Source organism: Lepisosteus oculatus, chromosome 15, assembly GCF_040954835.1.
Source record: "Lepisosteus oculatus isolate fLepOcu1 chromosome 15, fLepOcu1.hap2, whole genome shotgun sequence".
NCBI lineage: Eukaryota > Metazoa > Chordata > Actinopteri > Semionotiformes > Lepisosteidae > Lepisosteus > Lepisosteus oculatus.
This window is the reverse complement of record NC_090710.1, coordinates 25,125,823-25,144,044: the sequence shown is the minus strand read 5'-3', so window position 1 is coordinate 25,144,044 and position 18,222 is coordinate 25,125,823. Positions and strand designations below refer to the sequence as shown.

The window sequence follows — 18,222 nt, the reverse complement described above, 5'->3', positions numbered from 1 at the left end:
GATGGGCAATAAGAAAACGCCATTTCAAAGCCCTGCCCCACTGGGCTGTGGGTGTTGTGCTCCACAGGGAAGGGAAATAGTCCAGAGCCAATTCACCACAATGTGCCTCATCCCCATCCTAGTGAGGCTTCACAGGCAAGAGATTCTGCTGACCTATGTGCTCTATTTCTCACTCACAAAGAAATTATCCAGATGAAAGGCAAAACTTATAATAATTGCTTACACTTATATAGCTTTTCTGGACACTCCACTCAAAGCACTTTACAGGTAATGGGGACTCCCCTCCACCTGGATGATGTGACAGCAGCCATAGTGTGCCAGTACTCTCACCACACATCAGCTCTCAGTGGGGAGGAGAACAGAGTGATAAAGCCTGTTCATAGATGGGGATTATTAGGAAGCCATGATTTGTAAGGGCCAATGGGAAATTTGACCAGGACGCCGGGGTTACACCCCTACTCTTTTTAAGAAACGCCCTGGGATTTTTAATGACCACAGAGAGTCAGGACCTCAGTTTTACGTCTCATTCCAAGGATGGTGCCTTTTTACAGTATAGTGTAATACTGGGGCATTAGGACTCACATAGACCGCAGGGTAAGCACCTCCTGCTGGACCCACTAACACCTCTTCTGGCAGCAATCTCAGTTTTTCTGAGATTTCTGAGGTCTCCCATCCAGGTACTGTCCAGGCTCACACCTGCTTAGCTTCAGTGGGCTGCCAGTGGTGAGTTGGTGAGTGATGATATACAAGCATATCTCCTCAGCAATATCTCATTTTCATAGCCAGGTTTCATATTGTGTGAAAAATAAATTTAAGGGGAGGAAAATCTCTAGTACTTACATAGATCTGATCATTTCCAAAACGCTTATGGATTTCGTACAGTAGACTACTGTCAGTTAATTCATTCAAGGAAGCCAAATCATCATTAGGTGCTGGTGGCATTAACTTTACCTGAAACATAAAACATTTTATATTTATTTTAGAAAACACAAATATTCAAACCATTTATTTTTTATGTCTTCATATCAGAGAATCCATGAAAAACAGCTGTATCTTTGTCAGCAGCTTGGTGTGGTGTGCCCCCTGATGCAGAATTCTGGATATCTCCCCCATTTTGTGGATTATCTAAGAGTTACATCTAAGCTTTTGCTGGAGAATGCAAAATGAGAACAGGAATAACAGTTTATTCTATTTTGTGATCCTTCACATGACCCATTACATAAACAAGCAGCAGGGGCAGTGAACGAATTCTCAGAAAAAATTGAAATCCTGCAGTTCAGATCAGCTTTGTCCTTCTCTTTTCATGAAATATAGGCCAGTGTCAGTATCTTCTGATCCTCACACCTATTAATATATATACTTCTGAGCACTGGTCTGAGGTTTCTATCACATGTCCCCTAAGACGACTTCTGAGAACTTGGTGACAACTGAGCATTTAAAATATTTCAGGCAGGAAAATGGAGCTTCTATTAAGCATTAATTGGAGATGCCTAAAGCTAACTAAATCCCTCATCTTCTTTCTAAACTAAATTCAGCATTTGTCTCACATTAAATATATATTTTATCTGATTGGCAGAATATCTGTGGTCCTTAAGCTCTTCGCAAGCAAACACTGTGATAATTACACTTCCTCAGTCACTTTCCTTAATTCAACATCAAGTACTTCATTAACCTGAAACATCCTCCCACAAAGGCATTCTGTTTGAAGAATAGCACTACTTCTGAAGCTGATTGTTCTCTTGCCTGTCATTTGCTGTAATGGGACAGACAAAATGTCTTGTCCTACAAAATGTAAATTTGACAAATTTTTGCTTTGCAAAGATAATTTTCAGTATAAGGAAAAGACAACAATCTCTCACACAGCATTTTAAATGAATAACTGTAACAGTTTGTCAGTGACAGATACAGCATAACAAGGACAATCTAGAATGTCTACAGGGCAAAGTGCCTAACAAAAGTTTAAAGTGATCCTTTCCGTAGACAGACCAGGAATCCAATTTTGATTCTTACAATTAGTTTTTCCAAACAATACAAACAAAGGACTGATCTTTTCGTAGATTTCCTTTTCACTTTTTCTCTCCAGATAATGACCATATACATATATTGCTGCGTCAATGCTTAATTTTGAGATGAAAATACAAAAAAATGCATGACTAAAAATTGTTTTGAATTATTTCAAATTAATTTAATTTTGATTTTAATATTTGTTAAAAAAGGTATTTCTTAACACAACACACAACAAAGCATATGGAGTACGCGGAAGTTCCTTAGTGTCCCCGCTGAAAGATGAATTGTGGGATCTGATGTGATGCACTACCCTTCTGACTTTAACATTAGTGTGGTTAAAATTTGGGAGTACACAGTAAAAGCAAGACCTTGAAAGTCTCTCCAGAAGGCATCTATTAAACATTATTTTTAAGCATTTTTAATGCTAATCACCAAAGCAACATCGGTGCAAGGCCTAATACCTAAAAGAAACTAAATGAAAGATGAGTACACTAATGTATTGTACTGTATATCAGACACTCCTTCATTTTAGCTGTCCAGCTATATAAACACTGTTTTCATAACCGTAAGGTATTAAGTTTGAATTCAAACTTAGTGAGCTAATATTTGTAACATACAAAAATGTGTGTGGTGTTCCACAAAAGTCTACTCATTCCAAAGACGGATTATTCATATACTGTACTCAAAATTTATGCAGGGCTACTGTAAGTTTCAAGACTAAGATATATATATACTCTATAGTTTGCATGGACAATGCCTTAAACTTTTCAAATTGATTTTAAGTAAGCCATTGAATTTGCGCAAGCCACTCATTCTATGTTAAGTTAGAATATTTTGGGGGGTTTAAGATATTTAGCAAAATTCACCTAATTCAAAATAATTACAGGAATATAATCATGTAAAGAAGGAAATGCCCTTCAAACAGCTAATAAAATATAAAGAATAAAATATTTTTCTCTTTAAATGGACATCATCTGTCCTATGGATATTTTTACCATACCTGTTCAGGCTTGCTAGTGCTGCTCATGAAAGTGCTGTCACATCCATTGTCTTGAGAAGGTTGCCTTGATGAAGCACCAGCTATGTCTCTAAACATGGCGTCTTTCTCAAGCAAGCTGTCCTGCTTGGCGATGGGTACAGTAAGGGGTATCCTGGAGGATGACAAGAAAGTAACATCAGTGCAAGGTCTAATGCCTAAAAGAAACTAAATGCAAGAAGAGTCCACTAATGTATTGTACTGTATATCAGACACTCCTTCATTTTAGCTGTCCAGCTACAGTATATGAACAAAATAATGAAATAATTAAAAAATAATGAAGTCTTCTCATGAGTGAAAATGAGAAAGAAGATTATTTTTCAACCCAAAATATTATTAAAAGTAATTCATAATACTTATAAAATATTAATGAAGTGCAGAGCATTTAGAAGTGAGGGTGCCTTCTGAAACTGGCATGATTACAAGAAAACAACTAAGAGCAGTTTCTGAGGAAAACTTTTCATTAATGTGAAGACTTTTTGAAGTTCCAGTATTTTGCATTTTAAGTGGCATCTTTAATTCCAGTGAAGTACTGTATTAATATATGCATTCTTTTAAAAAATATTTTTAAATCAACCCATCTTAGTATACATTTAAAGAGACTGTTACTACAGTATATGAACATATCAATACGAAGATGAAGATATAAACCTACAGTTTTTTCACTGGTACTGATACATCATGGATGATTTCCTCATACGGTTCCTCTGATGCCAAAGACACGGATGATGGATCCTGAAGCCTTTCTTCCCAGGTTGTCTCTGCTTTTAAAAGTATGTCTGCTATAAATCCAGAGGCGGCAATGTCTATAAAGCAAGGCAAAATACATTATTCAGAAACATAAAACCACAGACAAGGGAGGTATACCACTTCGTTCAGCATTTTTGTCTGACTAACATCAAACGCTGTGCCTGCAGGGCTTGTAACAGTTCCCTTAATTGTCTCAGCAAGAAAATCTGAATCTAGAGTGAATACCAGCAGCCATGAACAGATGGACAAGAGAAGCAATCAGACACTGTGAAATTATACCAAACTGTGTTGATTTTAGCATTTTACTGATTCATAAATCATAAATTAATTTCCCTTATGAGCAGAGCCAAACTGAAACTGGGCCAAGGTGGGGAAGAGAAGAGGAAATTACACAGCTTTTTTGTGTAACAGGGCCTCATTCACCACAATACTCCTGAAAGATGGTGTAGGAGTGTACTGCATCAGTTTCTACATGTGCACCTGTCCTCACAAAAGGGTTTAGGCACAACTATTACACATTTAAGAGATGTTCTTATTTCACAATTTTAGCAAAGTTTAGCAATTTTAGATTTAAGGCACTGTTACACTTTGACCCCTAAGCATTCTATACCATTTACATTTCTTAATAAAAGAAAAAAAATCATGAATAGACATTAATGATGGTTTTTGAGTTGTTTAAAAAACAATATACAGTATTAATAAGACTGGTAAAATAATGTTCCATTAACCAGAGTGACGGTATTAGGAATTCACTATAAAAATATAAAACACTTTTGATGCTTGATGTTTGATACTTGATTGATTTCTGGGTCCTAAACCTTCCATAAAAATTGCATCCAGGTGTCTTCACAGTGTTGGATGAAGAAATGAACTCCACATTGGTTCCTTTTCTCAGTCCCAGCAACTCAGTAATGCTGGTCTTGTATTATGATTGCTTTGGATAGTGCCTGTTGGCTTTTATTGTTTTTGAGTGATGTTGGTTTTATTATAAGTTAGTATTTTATTTCATTGTGAAGGTATTGAATATGAAATACCAATACTCCTATAAAGATTATTTTTATGTAGTCAAACTAAAAAAAAATCTAGTTAGCAGATTTTAAAATATAGTACATGATTTTAAATTCTGTAGATATTACAATTATCATTGTAATAAAGAAGTTAATGTCATTATTCATAATTAGAATCAACATAATTTAAGCTTTTTGCACAACCGTATATAAGACCTTAATTTATTATTCTCAAACGTTTTCCCTTACCTTACCTACCAATTTATAGTAAGAATAAGAATGGCTTTAAAAAGTGTAACAGTCTGACCTTATTGATTCTTTCTTGTTTAAAAAAGGTCATGGTTATAAAACACTTTCTGTAATTAAATCTTGGAGTAGAAAAAAACAGGCTTTTCTAAAATCCAAAGAAAATGAAATAATGAATAAGAAATATTTATGTGGTTGAACCTCCTGTATGAGAAAAAAAAGCAAAAATACATTACACGAGAGTTACACTTTTTGTTGTTCCAGACATTTTTTGAGCTAATCCTGTACTTAAAATGAGTTATCGATTGAGTGAGAGTTGCACTACAGAAGGTGATTGTATTTAGGGTGAATTCCATTATCACAGTGATCTAGATAAAGAAGGGGACTGGAATGTCAACACATTGACAATGCTCTCAGAGGCTTCTTGTTCTCCCTGCTAACACAACTGTGACTCAGGAGAAAGAGAACAGATACTACTGTGAAATGTTTTGTATTTCCAACATTTTTTTACAGTCCTCCTTTGACTTAGACTAGATAGGGGTCACTGGACACAAAGATAACACTATTTAAGAAGTTATAGATAAATATAAGGATTGAGTATTCTGATTTTCTTATTTTTACTGCATCAATATGCCCAGTTTTATTGCTTATTTTTTGCCCAGTTATGCAATTTACAGTGTATGTATACAGTATAAACTCTGATATATTTAATATTTATCTACAATAAAGTTTTATGTAATGGGTCAAATATTCAGAAAGAATCCAGGGTTAGCTTGTTGTAATAGTTTGCTTACATGGTTACAACCCTTTAAAACAATTTAATTAAAATGACAAAATTCACATAAAGGTGACAGGAAAATATTCCTGATAAAGGTGCCTATATCATTTTTAAATTCACAAAAACAATCAAGTGTTTTGCCATATATTATTTTGATATTATGATATTTTAATCACTTATATCGTTCCTGCAGATTTATAAGAATCCCAAATTGCAACTTACAGGTACAATTCCTTGAGTCCATTCCTTTTTTTATTTGAGTACAACAGAAAAACAAATAGAATCGTGTTTTGGGGTTTGTTAACACTTTAGAATAAATAAAAAGATTCTTACCTGAAGGCTTCTCTTCATTGCAATTGAGAGCATTTGGGTCTGCAAAATGCTTGAGAAGGTGGTTCACAATACCAGTCTGTGAAAAAATGTGCAAAATGTAACAACTTTTTAATTCTTTAAAAAAAAAGTACAAAATATAATACTCACGGGAACTTTGTGAAGTGAGAGGTTATTGTTGGAATTTGAAGTCATTGTTGTTGGGGATACCACCACAAGTAGATAAAAGATTTTACGGTTCTTGCATCACTGCTATTTTCTTTTTCTACACATTCAGGAGATCGTCCTTTATACGGCATAATTACTGAAGTACAGTACTCCCTCAATGTCTATGATTTTAACAATTACAAATGTTCTCCTTAGCAATTCGGTCACAACAATGGGGTCTTGGATGAAAGAAGAACAGAGTGGGATGAAACAAAGTCGACTTTCAAATGAGTTGTTCAACAGACCAGGATCGTGAGGCCAATCCAGTTTGTGAGTGAGCCTGTCCCTGTCATTTGCACAATTACCCACTACCTAGCATTGGCGTATCAATGTGGTCTTGTTTTTATTTTGTTATGAACATTCCTGATTCTGTGTCGGCAGAGTTGAGAATGATAGGCTGGAGATTACCTTACAGGTTTACTGACATTTTTTGTCAGGTTTACAAGCTAAGCAGGTGTGAGCTTGGTCAGTACCTGAGTGGAAGACATCCTGGGAAAAAAACTAAGGTTGCTGCTGAAAGTGGTAATAGTAGGGCCAGCAGGGTAGTTATTCATACATCAAATATACAATGATCTTTTTCATAAAATAATATATGATACATTATATTGACATCCCCTTTTCCAAGTCTAGTGGTGGGACTTGCACAAACTTTCAAAATGCTATTTCTGTGTATAATTGATAATACATGCTTCTGGTAAATTACCAAAATGGGGACCTCATCAACCCCCAGAAGTGGAGCATATATCAAGAACAAGTTTGAGTGCACCTCTTCCTGCCTTTAACAGGATTGTATTACAGTTTCTCACAGGCCAAAAGACATGGTCTTCTGGTGCTGCAGAGTATTAAACTGTTTAGATTTCAGAGAGGGGTCTTCTGCCACTCTTTCTGTCCACTGAGTGTTGTTAGACTCTCCCATTCAAAATTCCTCCTCCTTCTCCAAGTACTACCTTGGCACTAGCATTGTCTAGATCCATACTGCAGCACTCTCCAGGCAGTGGCAAAAAAAATACCCAAGGATGATTTTGTAATGTTTCATTTCCTTTAGATGTGAGCTTTTCACAAGTTAGGAGAGAATTTCTTGTTTTTAGCCTGCTAATATCACAAACCTGCTTAATCCCTTTATGATTTTGGAGAGCATTGTTTGACGGAGAGGAGAGTTTTACGTATAGTGGGATAGGCACAGCAGGTTTCCAAAATCAGTCTGACCATTAGACAAATCCATAAGCCAGCTGAGTGGCTGTGAGACATTTTTGCATTACTGGAAATAAGAAACAAACATAGTTTGGAATGAGTTTTATTTTTTAAGGAGTCTTGAGGAGGTTGTTTTGCTTAGCTGTCCATCGTAGACAGGGACTAAAGAAAGTCATCTTATGCTTTGGTTTTTGGTTCGATTTGTTTACCCTTGCACTATGAATAAACTGTATTGGTTCGTACATTACAGCTGTGTTTCTGTGTCTGCTTTCCCTGATTTGTTCCTATTTTAAACATCCCCTTTATAGCACAATGACCAGAAGGTTTTCACAGTAGTTACACCTGTAGTTATATTAACACTCTACATTTATAAACACAGATTTTATACAACAGATAAATATGTTTGGGGATGTACCGTAGTTGTTTCGGTCCATATCTCTGAGACCAGCAACCATATTGGTACGGAAACTAGCACTGATATAATTTGCATTTAAAGTATGTTTCAGTTACTAAATAGACCACGAACGAGAATCTCATATAACATTGTTGTCCTCAGTCTCTTAGCTGCAGAAATACTTTATATGAGTGACTTGGCATTTTGCCATGCTAAAAGTTATTCTGAGTTGCAGTGATAACTCTCCCATTGAATGGAATTTGTCTGAGAGGATTACAAGCTGTGCCAGACAGCATCCTATTTTAAATACAAATACACAGAAGCATGCAGTTCAACTGAAAATCCAAGGCATCATGTGGCACACTAAAGATGGTCTATGTTTCTTAGCAATATTTTGCTTGTTGGCTTAAAATGGAGTCTATATTTTATTGCATTTATTGTCTCAATGTGAACTAGAGCAGTTATAATGGCTTTTGAAGCAAACATAAAGTGATACTGTGTGCTGGTAATAAATATTTGACCGTAAATTATTTCTGCATATTTATAGTGATGACCTTTATAGTTGAGAATGCCCCAAACAATTACTTCAAAAACAAAATATTTCTATTTCTATACTACTACTACTACTCTTTTTACTGTTACATTTTACTGTTTTTTTTGGAACACTTTCCATCACATGAACTAGGCATTAAGTATTAAAGATATATGGCACAAACAAGATGTGATCACTTCATTAACATGTACAATTTTTAGATTTCACCAAAACATGAAGACAGATACAAGTTGATTTTACATTTATATTTTGGAATAAAACAATAACCAAGAGACAACAACTGGTTTGTAGACTTTCCTTTTAAAAGGCAGGGGAAAAAATAAATTCTCATGTACTTCGTAGATATCTATGAAATCATATATGATTATGAAAAAAACATTATTTAATCATTTTATTTAAGATTCAGGATTTACTTCTCTGCCCCCATGTTGTAAATTGAATGTAACCTCAAACTGATATTTCTTGCACACTACTTACAACTTAACAAAGCATGTCCCTCAGTACAATAGTTTTAAAACCAATAAAATATCATCACAGCTTTTGGATCCATTTATCTGTATTTTATCTTTAAAAGAATTAAATAGAGAGTATTTTCATTTTTACAAAATACTGCCTATAGATCTGTTTAGCTTCTTCATTTAAAATGACAATATCTGATATTTTAAGCACAGTGAAATAGAATTAATGGCAGTTTTTTCCAAGTTACTGAAAATAGTGAATCTGTTTTGTATTTACTGTAAAAGTACTTTTAGCTGACTTCTCATATCTTTACCTAGTGTTGCTTGGCCAATAGTAGCAATGCAAAGTACCTTACAAAAAATGGTAGAACCATAATTTTGAGTATTAAAAATAACTTTATCATTATTACTACAGAAACATTTAACTAAGAAAAACTGTAAGAAAATAATGTTTTTTTCTTTAACATACCTCACTACAAATGCACCCGGATATAAAACACAGAGAAAAAAAAACTTAATTATCGTATTTACTCATGGTAGTTTATCATGAACATAGCTTACAAAATGGGTGTCTTTACACAAGAAAAATGTGGTGTGTTTTATACAACTACTATTCAATTTTATACAATTTCTATTGCATATACTCTATAGTCATGGGAATGGAATATAAAACAAAATCTACCTGTCCATATTTTGCTGCAAGATGCAAAGGTGTCCAGTAGTTATTATCAGCCACTTGAGGATCAGCCCCATTCTCTAGCATTAGGGAAACCACATCCTTGTAGCCACTAGCACAGGCCATGTGCAACTGTAATTTAAAAAGTGGAAGAAGAATAATCATAACACTACTTAAAACACCAGTTGCCCTTAGCAGACAGCATAGGCATTCTGATCATACGAAAGACAGAACAATGCAGCTGTTTTAAAGAAATATCGTCAAATATTTGATCATAGTTTGAATTCTGGGGAAGAGACATTGCTGCAGGAGGTTTCACGGGGCAGTCTTAACCACTAGTGAAACATCTTTGACATTGTAAACAATTATCGCCAATCTAGAAAGATTATTAAGGTCTTCTCTTACCAGTGTGACACCTTCATCATTCCTCTGATTCACACTTCCCCCAGATGCTATTAAATGCTTGACATCTGACAACATATCCAAAGGGCGCTGTGCCTTCATTTGCTGCATGGAGCTGACATCCACACCTGCAACCAAGATCATTCTGTCAATCCAGGCTGTCTGAGCCACAGATAACCACAGCCCTGACAGGAGTGGATCAGATTTTGCAAACAAAGCTCTTCTTTTCATAAATCTCCCAGAAAGAATGCTCTATTTAATGTAAATTTAATCAGTGAGTCATTTTCTACACCAAATCATGCCCAGGGAAACTACTGAACATGGATTCAGACTTTGAAAATGAAGCAGGTAGATTTTTTCATAACAAGACAATCTGGAATACATAGTAAAATTTATTTTGCTATAGAGATACAAATGATGTCTAAAACCCTGTGGAGAGAGTCTGGAGAATGCTTCTATATACAGGTACAGTACAGTATACTGTATGACCCAATCATGCTTACTACTGTATTTATCTGTTTACAAGTCAAACATTGTAGGGTTTTACAGCTACTAAATCTCTCAATTGAAGGGAATAACAATTCAGTAAGTTCAGTAAGATTAACACTTCTCAAGTTGCTTGGAGATTGCTTATAGGCAGCAGTTTTCAAGTCTTTCTACAAAGTCTTAATAGGATTTATGTCATAACTTTGAGTGGGCCACTCAAGGACATTTACTTATTCCTTTAGCTTTGGGGTTGTACTTCAGCTTACAGTATTGTCCTGTGAAATGATTTTTTTTTCTCCCAGTTTTAAGACATGAGCAAATTGAAACAGGTTTTCTCTTGTATTTGCTTGTTCTTTGCTCCATCCATTTATGCTTCAAACTGGAGCTGCCTCCTTGATACTTGACTGTAATGATTGTGTCAACTGAGAAATCTGCTCTATTCTGTCAAATATATTGTATAGCATTTGGACCCAAACATTCATTTTCTTTCCTTGTCTGACCACAAAACCTTTTGCCAAATGTTTACAGTATCACTTACAGTTAATGTTTTATTGCTGTTTTTGTCAGTAATGTCTTCTTTCTTGCCAGTCTTCCATACTGGCCAACTTTGTGGAATGACTGGGATATTGTGGAACATTTTCTCCCACTGCCACTGAACTCTTTAGCTCTTTCAAAGTTGATGTTAGCCTCAAAAGGAAGTACAGATAATTCAATATTTTTGTATCCTAATAGGATAGTACAGTATGAGCTCTTTCAAGTCTATCAAGCATATCTGGATGACAAAGGTTCAGGTCCATCCTAGCAAAACACAAAAATGGTTGTCCAAACATATCCTTATGATCATCCACGTTAACAAGATTTCCAATTTTGATATCCAATGGAACTGTTCATAGCCTGCCCCCTATCCCTAACCATAACCATCTTTAATAATTATAAATGTATAACTGTTCAGTTTTTTAAAAGCCGTACACTTTTGTAGAAGCTGAAGATTTTTTTCTCTTTCAAAAATAGTAAATTGGTAAATGAGTACATGTTAGTTCATTGAAAAAAGTAAGCAAATGAACAAATAAATACAACTAGAAAACTGCAACTAGTTTTAGAAGTTTTGAAGGCTCACAGGCAACACCGAGAGTCACAGGATACAAAACAAATAATGTGCTTGTTACAAGTTTTACACAGGTTTTGTTTGCAGTATAGCCCATAACAGAACAGGAGAGCAGTCAGATGGCTATATTGATTTGCACAGAAACCCAATTTCATCAGACTGCAATTGTATTGCCAATGGATAGATACCTACAGTACTACGTTTGGACTTTACCAGCAGTTATAGAATCAAATAAATAAAATAATTGTAAAGAGATAATTTGATAAATGATTTTAGGTAGGATGATCATTTTAATGGTTGATATTCTGTCAGTTATGAAAATAAGTAGTTCACCCAACAGAGTAAGTCATTTAAAATAACTTAACCAGCAAGCCCTAACATTCATATTGACTATTATTTACAATTCTATTGCCAAATAGAGGTTCTCTAGTTTTGTTCTATTTATTGTTTGTTTTTGTGACCTTGAATGTAATAGCATTAAGACATATTGGTCTATAATGACTTCATTCCATTCTGTTACCCTTTTTATGTTTATAGGCTCTACATTAGCAATTTCCCAGCCAGTGGGCATTGTCTCTGTCTTGAGAGACTAGAGTCAAAGAGCTTTGTTAATGGCCAATGAATAACATCTCAAGTTTCTTGGTTTCTGATGGTTTATCTGTCCCAGTACACTTGCCTAGTATGTTTTCTCAGTTGTCTTGCCTTTGAACATGAGCAGTTCCAAAAATAGGATAAAAAACCTTAACATGTACTTTAGACATCCACTACTTGGAAGCCTAAAACTCCTTAAAATCAGTATGTGCCTCTATTCCTGGAAAGTCTAAAAATGCAAAAAAATGTGGAAATTAATAATTCAAAGGCTTATACATATCAGTGAAGGCTTTTTTATTTTATTTTTTTTATTTAAAACCTGGTTAGTAAGTCTATGTAAGCCTAGAAGCTTCGCTTTTTAATCCAGTGATTAGATGGAAACCAATGGTACTGTGACAGCTGTCAAAAGCAAGGTTGTCTTATCCATCAAGTAATTCCATGTGGAACAAGTATGATTGGATATGTGCTCAATCAGTCCACATCACACTGCAGACTACAGTATTCTGAAGGTGATTCTTCAATGATTATCAAGCCTATCCAAAATAAAAATGACTGAATAGAATTGCATGATTTATCCCTAAGACATCTTAGCAGTAAGATTAATGTAGCAATGCTTTTATTTTTTTAATCAGTAAATGTTATGAATATAATGTTACAGTATTCATTGAATCCTGTGCCTTTGGTTATAGTTTTTCATTTTCTGTACTGTATTAAATACATTGAACATAGCAAATTTCATCTCAATAGATCCTAACATATATACACATATACAGTACTGGAAATAAAATGTTATTAAAATGATACTCCCTCTGTGGTTTGAAGACAACATTTATCATTTTATATCTCAGCTCTGTGAATTTATGCTGTCAAATACTGTACATTTTTTTTTTCTTGAAAGGACCCCACAGCTTCAAGGCAGATAAATTGCACTTAGTTTCATTGTCTTTAAGCTGTTTTATAAAATGCTTAACTGTATTCCAATAATTGTACTCCTGGGCCACCAGCCCCGTCTCTGGGTACATTCAGGGGAATGCTTTATATCTGAGTGAAGATATTTCTCATACAGACTTAACAGATTAAATGAACCCTCAGTGTTGTTCCATTGAATCCATTGAAGCAATCGTGTAAAAGAAATGCTAATGTTAGTAAATTACATGTGTCTTGAAAATATTTTAATTATCATAAGTTACAACTCATGATATAATTATAAGTTATGATGATTTGCTATATACAGTATATAGTTCTCATATAGTTATTAAAATCTATTACATAATAATTCCTCTTTTACTGGAAATTGACCATCTTTGTTTAATACACTTCATCAATCCACATAATCAATCTGAATGTCTAATTTATTTAATGAGCATTATAAGCTAAACTAGTTAAGTATCAAATTATTGTAGTTAAACAAGAACCAAACATCCTCCAGATGGCAGATGTTCTACAGATATAATGCTGTAAGTTTCCAAAGTTTCAAATTTAACAAAACGTTTCATTTCATAAAATGTGAAAACTTAAACTAAATAGTTTTCACAGTGCCAGAGGTCATATTAAATATAATTGCAATTAAATGTTTTGTGGATGAATAATAATAATAATTTTATAAAACAGCTCATATTCACAGATAACCTGGGTTCCTGGGTTTTGACCCAAGCACCCGTCCTCGACTACGACTTTGCCTCCCATCTTGTGCCTTTTGCTCTCGGAACCTTCCTAGCTTTTGTCCACGACCATTTCTTTGCCTTCCGTTTCGGCACAGAACCACAGATACCTGAAGTGCTTCACACTGGGTCCAACCTCTCATAGCCTGGTTCTACGTGACACAAAGGACTGTAGGATTCTCTAATTTTCTGGTCCATGGGTTAAAAACTCTGGGATTCTAGGTTACATAATTGACTTAACTGTTAATTAGCTACTGCAGTAACGTTTTTTAAAGTTATTTTATAAGCCTGTAGTTAGAACTATAAACTATCATTTTTCCAAAGAGACTTTGTGAATATTATGTTATTATTTTCTATGCTATCACATTGTGTAACATTTTGTTTTAATTTTTAAAAACCTAAAAGATGTTTGTTGGTTTTTTGGGACTTTTACCATTCTCTTCAAGATGCCGCAGAAGAACGTAGCTTGTCTCTGTTCCTTCCATTGCATAATCTAGGGGAAGGTTTCCGTTTACATCTTGCAACAGCACGTTGGCCCCAGCCTAAGAAATATACAAGGAAAATCAGAAATAAGGAAAGGATATACTAAACAGCAAGTAATATAAGAGAATATCTACTGTAACAAATAATGGGGTGCATTTTTTGGTGAGTTTCTGAAACATTAACATGGTCAGTGTAATTTAGTACCAATATACAGTATAAGAAGCAACGTTTTCATAGCCTATTAACACGTTAACTTTTCCTAGCCAAGACTCAGAATGTAACACAGATCTTGTCATGTGTAGATATGGAGATGAATATTAATATATTTTTTCCAATTTGTAAAGGAACACTTAATTCAATGTAGAAACACACAGTATGATTGTGATGATTATTTCCGTCAAGCAGAAATGATAACATATTTCAACTTTTCAAAATGGTTATAGCTGTTGAGAGTTGTGGCAACCAAGAAGTGTTCCAGAAGCATAGGGCACAAAATGGGACTACAACCTTGGCAGCAAATCTATCTGCACCCACTGGGGCAGAGACACCAAATAACTTCAATAACACGTCTTAGAGGAAATCAGAGCACCTTGATTATGCACTCAGACATATTCTGCGAGAGCCTGCAAACTGAACAATACTTACTATGGATATTTCTATGATTTTTATGTTACAAACTTTGTTTCTTCAAATAATTAGTGTGAAAATCATGTATGTTTTAGATCCTAATTTTACGGAAGTATAATTTCATCAAGTGCAACTCAAAACCACAGTTTACTGAAGCAGTTCCGTTAATCTTCGTTTATTTGTTTGTTAGCCCTTCCTCTGTGTTTATTTTTGAAGTGCATTAATCTTGGTTTATGACAGAAAACACAGCCTCATATTCTAACGTCATGCAAGAATAGGTTAAACAAACCTATAACTCAATGTAGCAGTTAAATCATTCCTCACGGAAAAAAAAACAGCCTAATGATATACAGTATGCACCAATGCTTGTTCTTCTTATGAATTTCATTTTTTCCACAATTTGTCAAGTAGAGCTGAATAGAGAATGTCCAGAATGTTGAGATAAAGTTTCTATGTGAAACATACATAGCACCCACAAATTTACAGTAGGTGAAAATAATTTGCAATTGCTAATTGTATACAACATAACATAGTAATATTATATTATAACCTAATATCATTGTCCCTAAATCTTTCACTTCAGTGTGTAGTGTCACGTCTTGGGTTACATTATTTGCTACTCTCTATTTACTTTATATTTCCTATAGTATATCACATTGCCACAGTCAAATACCAAATAATATTTAATTAATTATACAGATATAATTATTTAACTAATTATAATGATACAGATAATTGCATTTAAAAAGTTTAACAATCAATTTAGCAAATTAGTAAAAGCAAGTATTATATTTTTATAGGGTTTAAATGGACATACAGTATCTGCAGTGTACATGGCCATGTTACCTGTTGTTTGCACTGCCTGGTGCTTTCTCTGGACCAATAGAATCTCCAATTTGAATAAAGGAATGCCCAATTTATTTATGAATAATGAACACTTACTCTGAAAATATATAGGAATAAATAAAATACTCTAAAGCTTCATCATACTAAAGTATGTCACTATAGTATGTCATTATAAAAACATTGTTGAAGTACAGTAGTTCAGGTGGGTAGCTGCGTCAGCATGCGTAGGCTGCAAAGGAATAAGTAAAAGGTTTATTCCATGCTGAAAAGAGAAGAGAGGAAACACAACGTTTCGGCTGTGGAGCCTTCTTCATGTATGAGGAACTGAAGAAGGCTCCACTGCCAAAAGGTTGTGTTTTCTTTCTTCTCTTTTCAGCGTGGAATAAACCCATTATTTGTTCCATTATAAAAATCTTGTGCCTAAAGGTAACAGAGAAGCTTTAGCAGAACATGATTATACCCTAATAATCCCCTGAATGATATTTGAATAGTATTTCTCAAATGTACGCTATTTTTTACCTGTTTTTTTCTCAGGCAAATATAGATTATTTGATAGGATCTCGAAATAGTAACAGATACAGTAATACTGTAAGTACATTAAAATAAACTATATACATACCATTGCAATTAAACTTTTCAATATGGCACTTTGTAAATACCAAGGGAAGGTAACCTTGACCTTTCCAGTTTAATTGCATAATTTGCCCATAATTGCTTAATTGACCCTACTTCTAACACTCACTAGAAAACTGGAGGATTAGCTTGAAAAAAAAACTTGCAAAAGAATGATTGTCTGTCTGTGGGATCAAATAATTGAGTTTTAATAAAAAATAAAAATCTTAACCTTAATAAAACATTTTAAAAGGGTAAAATAAAACTGTAAAATACAATAGCTTTATTCATATTAAGTGACCTCAGAACAAATGAACAGGTAAAATGATGCTGGATTAATACTACACTAAGTCTTCTTTATCCCTCAGGGTGCACTCTGTGTGCACAGTTCTAAATGAGCTAATCCAGCTCTGGCACGACAAATTTCGAGCTCAAAATCACAAATTCTCTCTGAAAAACAGTCCATTACAGCCATGTAGTAGAGAGATAAGAGAATTAGCATTGGTGATTCAGAAACAATGTAGCCCTCTCAGTGCTTGCTCATCCATCAGGGATTCTCATACCCTCCCTGTCAGCAAGAAAAGGATTTGGATCTTAAAAAAATGTTGGCACTAAGCTTTTAAGATAAGGATGTGGCAGTGCAGAATATCCTTAAGTATGTCCTTGACAGCCAAGTCTTGAAAGATCTTGCCAATCACATACATTAAGAGCAGACAATAAATTACTATATAATGATTAAGAAACACAGGGCATCTTTGCTTAAATTAGTATGCATCAACCACAGCCCCAAAGCATTGTGGAATGCCTTGCATATCCTTCATTCCAAAATTCTCCTTGGTAAAATTTACAATTGTTAAGTGATGTCATTTTTCCTCTGTGTTTGAATGGATGAGTTTCCATCAAATTTGCATTTGGAAAACATGTCAGGCATAACTGCTAAATTTAACATTACCAAAAGGCTTCCCCTGTACACTATACAATATAGTGTAATAAACTGTGTTCCTTTACAACAAAACGTTCAAATGAAATTTAGAAGTACATAGTTATTAATGGTTCATAAGGAGACTTTTAACCAAAACCTAAGAGTAGGACTCCAAAACTCTGCAGAGACAGCTTATTATAAGTAATTATGGTAACTTTATATTACATTTATTTTGATGTTTTTATGCAGGTTATTTATTCATGTAGTGTAGTGTTTTTAAATAGTGTCTTTTTGCCTCATTCAGGAAGAGCTACCAAAATATTCATGGTGTGCTTAGATAATACTTCTTTCCCCAACTGCCTTAAAAGTGTATTTCATACATTATTATACCTCTCTCTGCTTTAAATAATTCAAAGTACCTTTGTTTTATTCTAGAAATGTTAATGTTCAGCCACAGAAATTAATTTATTTTCAGTACTCGACTTTCCAGTGAATGCAGGTATCCTTTCCTTATGCAATCAAATGCAGTGTGCTTTATCTTGTTTTCTGGTCGAGTCACTGAACATTATGCTTTTCCAAGTCATTTTATTCTAGAATCTATTGTTATAAAATGGTGAATGAGATCAAAAACTGAAAACAGAAGAAGCAAAGCTCATCACTTCATAACAATATCTATCTATGGGAACCATCTTTGATAAAAAGCAACTGTAGCTGTGTAAAAAACAAAATAAATAAGCTCATGATATAGGTCTTTGGGTGTGTCAACAAGAACATCTGGCAATTCTGCTATTTTAAATATGCCCACTTGCCAGTGTCTTATGTGTCTTTTGGAGGACTTGTGATTATCTAAGACG

General features: G+C 34.3%; 1 protein-coding gene across 3 annotated transcripts in view; it reads right to left on the bottom strand.

The window, feature by feature from the left end:
* The window catches only part of myo16 (myosin XVI), a 154,578-nt gene that overhangs the window by 93,533 nt on the left and 42,823 nt on the right, over window positions 1–18,222 (bottom strand). For all 3 annotated transcript variants that reach the window (XM_015364436.2, XM_015364435.2, XM_006639256.3), the window contains exons 5-11: window positions 14,312–14,420; window positions 10,039–10,163; window positions 9,640–9,765; window positions 6,158–6,233; window positions 3,699–3,849; window positions 3,008–3,158; window positions 841–951 (exon numbers count right to left, since the gene is read on the bottom strand). In XM_015364436.2, coding sequence (XP_015219922.2) covers window positions 841–951; window positions 3,008–3,158; window positions 3,699–3,849; window positions 6,158–6,233; window positions 9,640–9,765; window positions 10,039–10,163; window positions 14,312–14,420 — 849 coding nt within the window. The remainder of the gene's footprint in view (window positions 1–840; window positions 952–3,007; window positions 3,159–3,698; window positions 3,850–6,157; window positions 6,234–9,639; window positions 9,766–10,038; window positions 10,164–14,311; window positions 14,421–18,222) is intronic.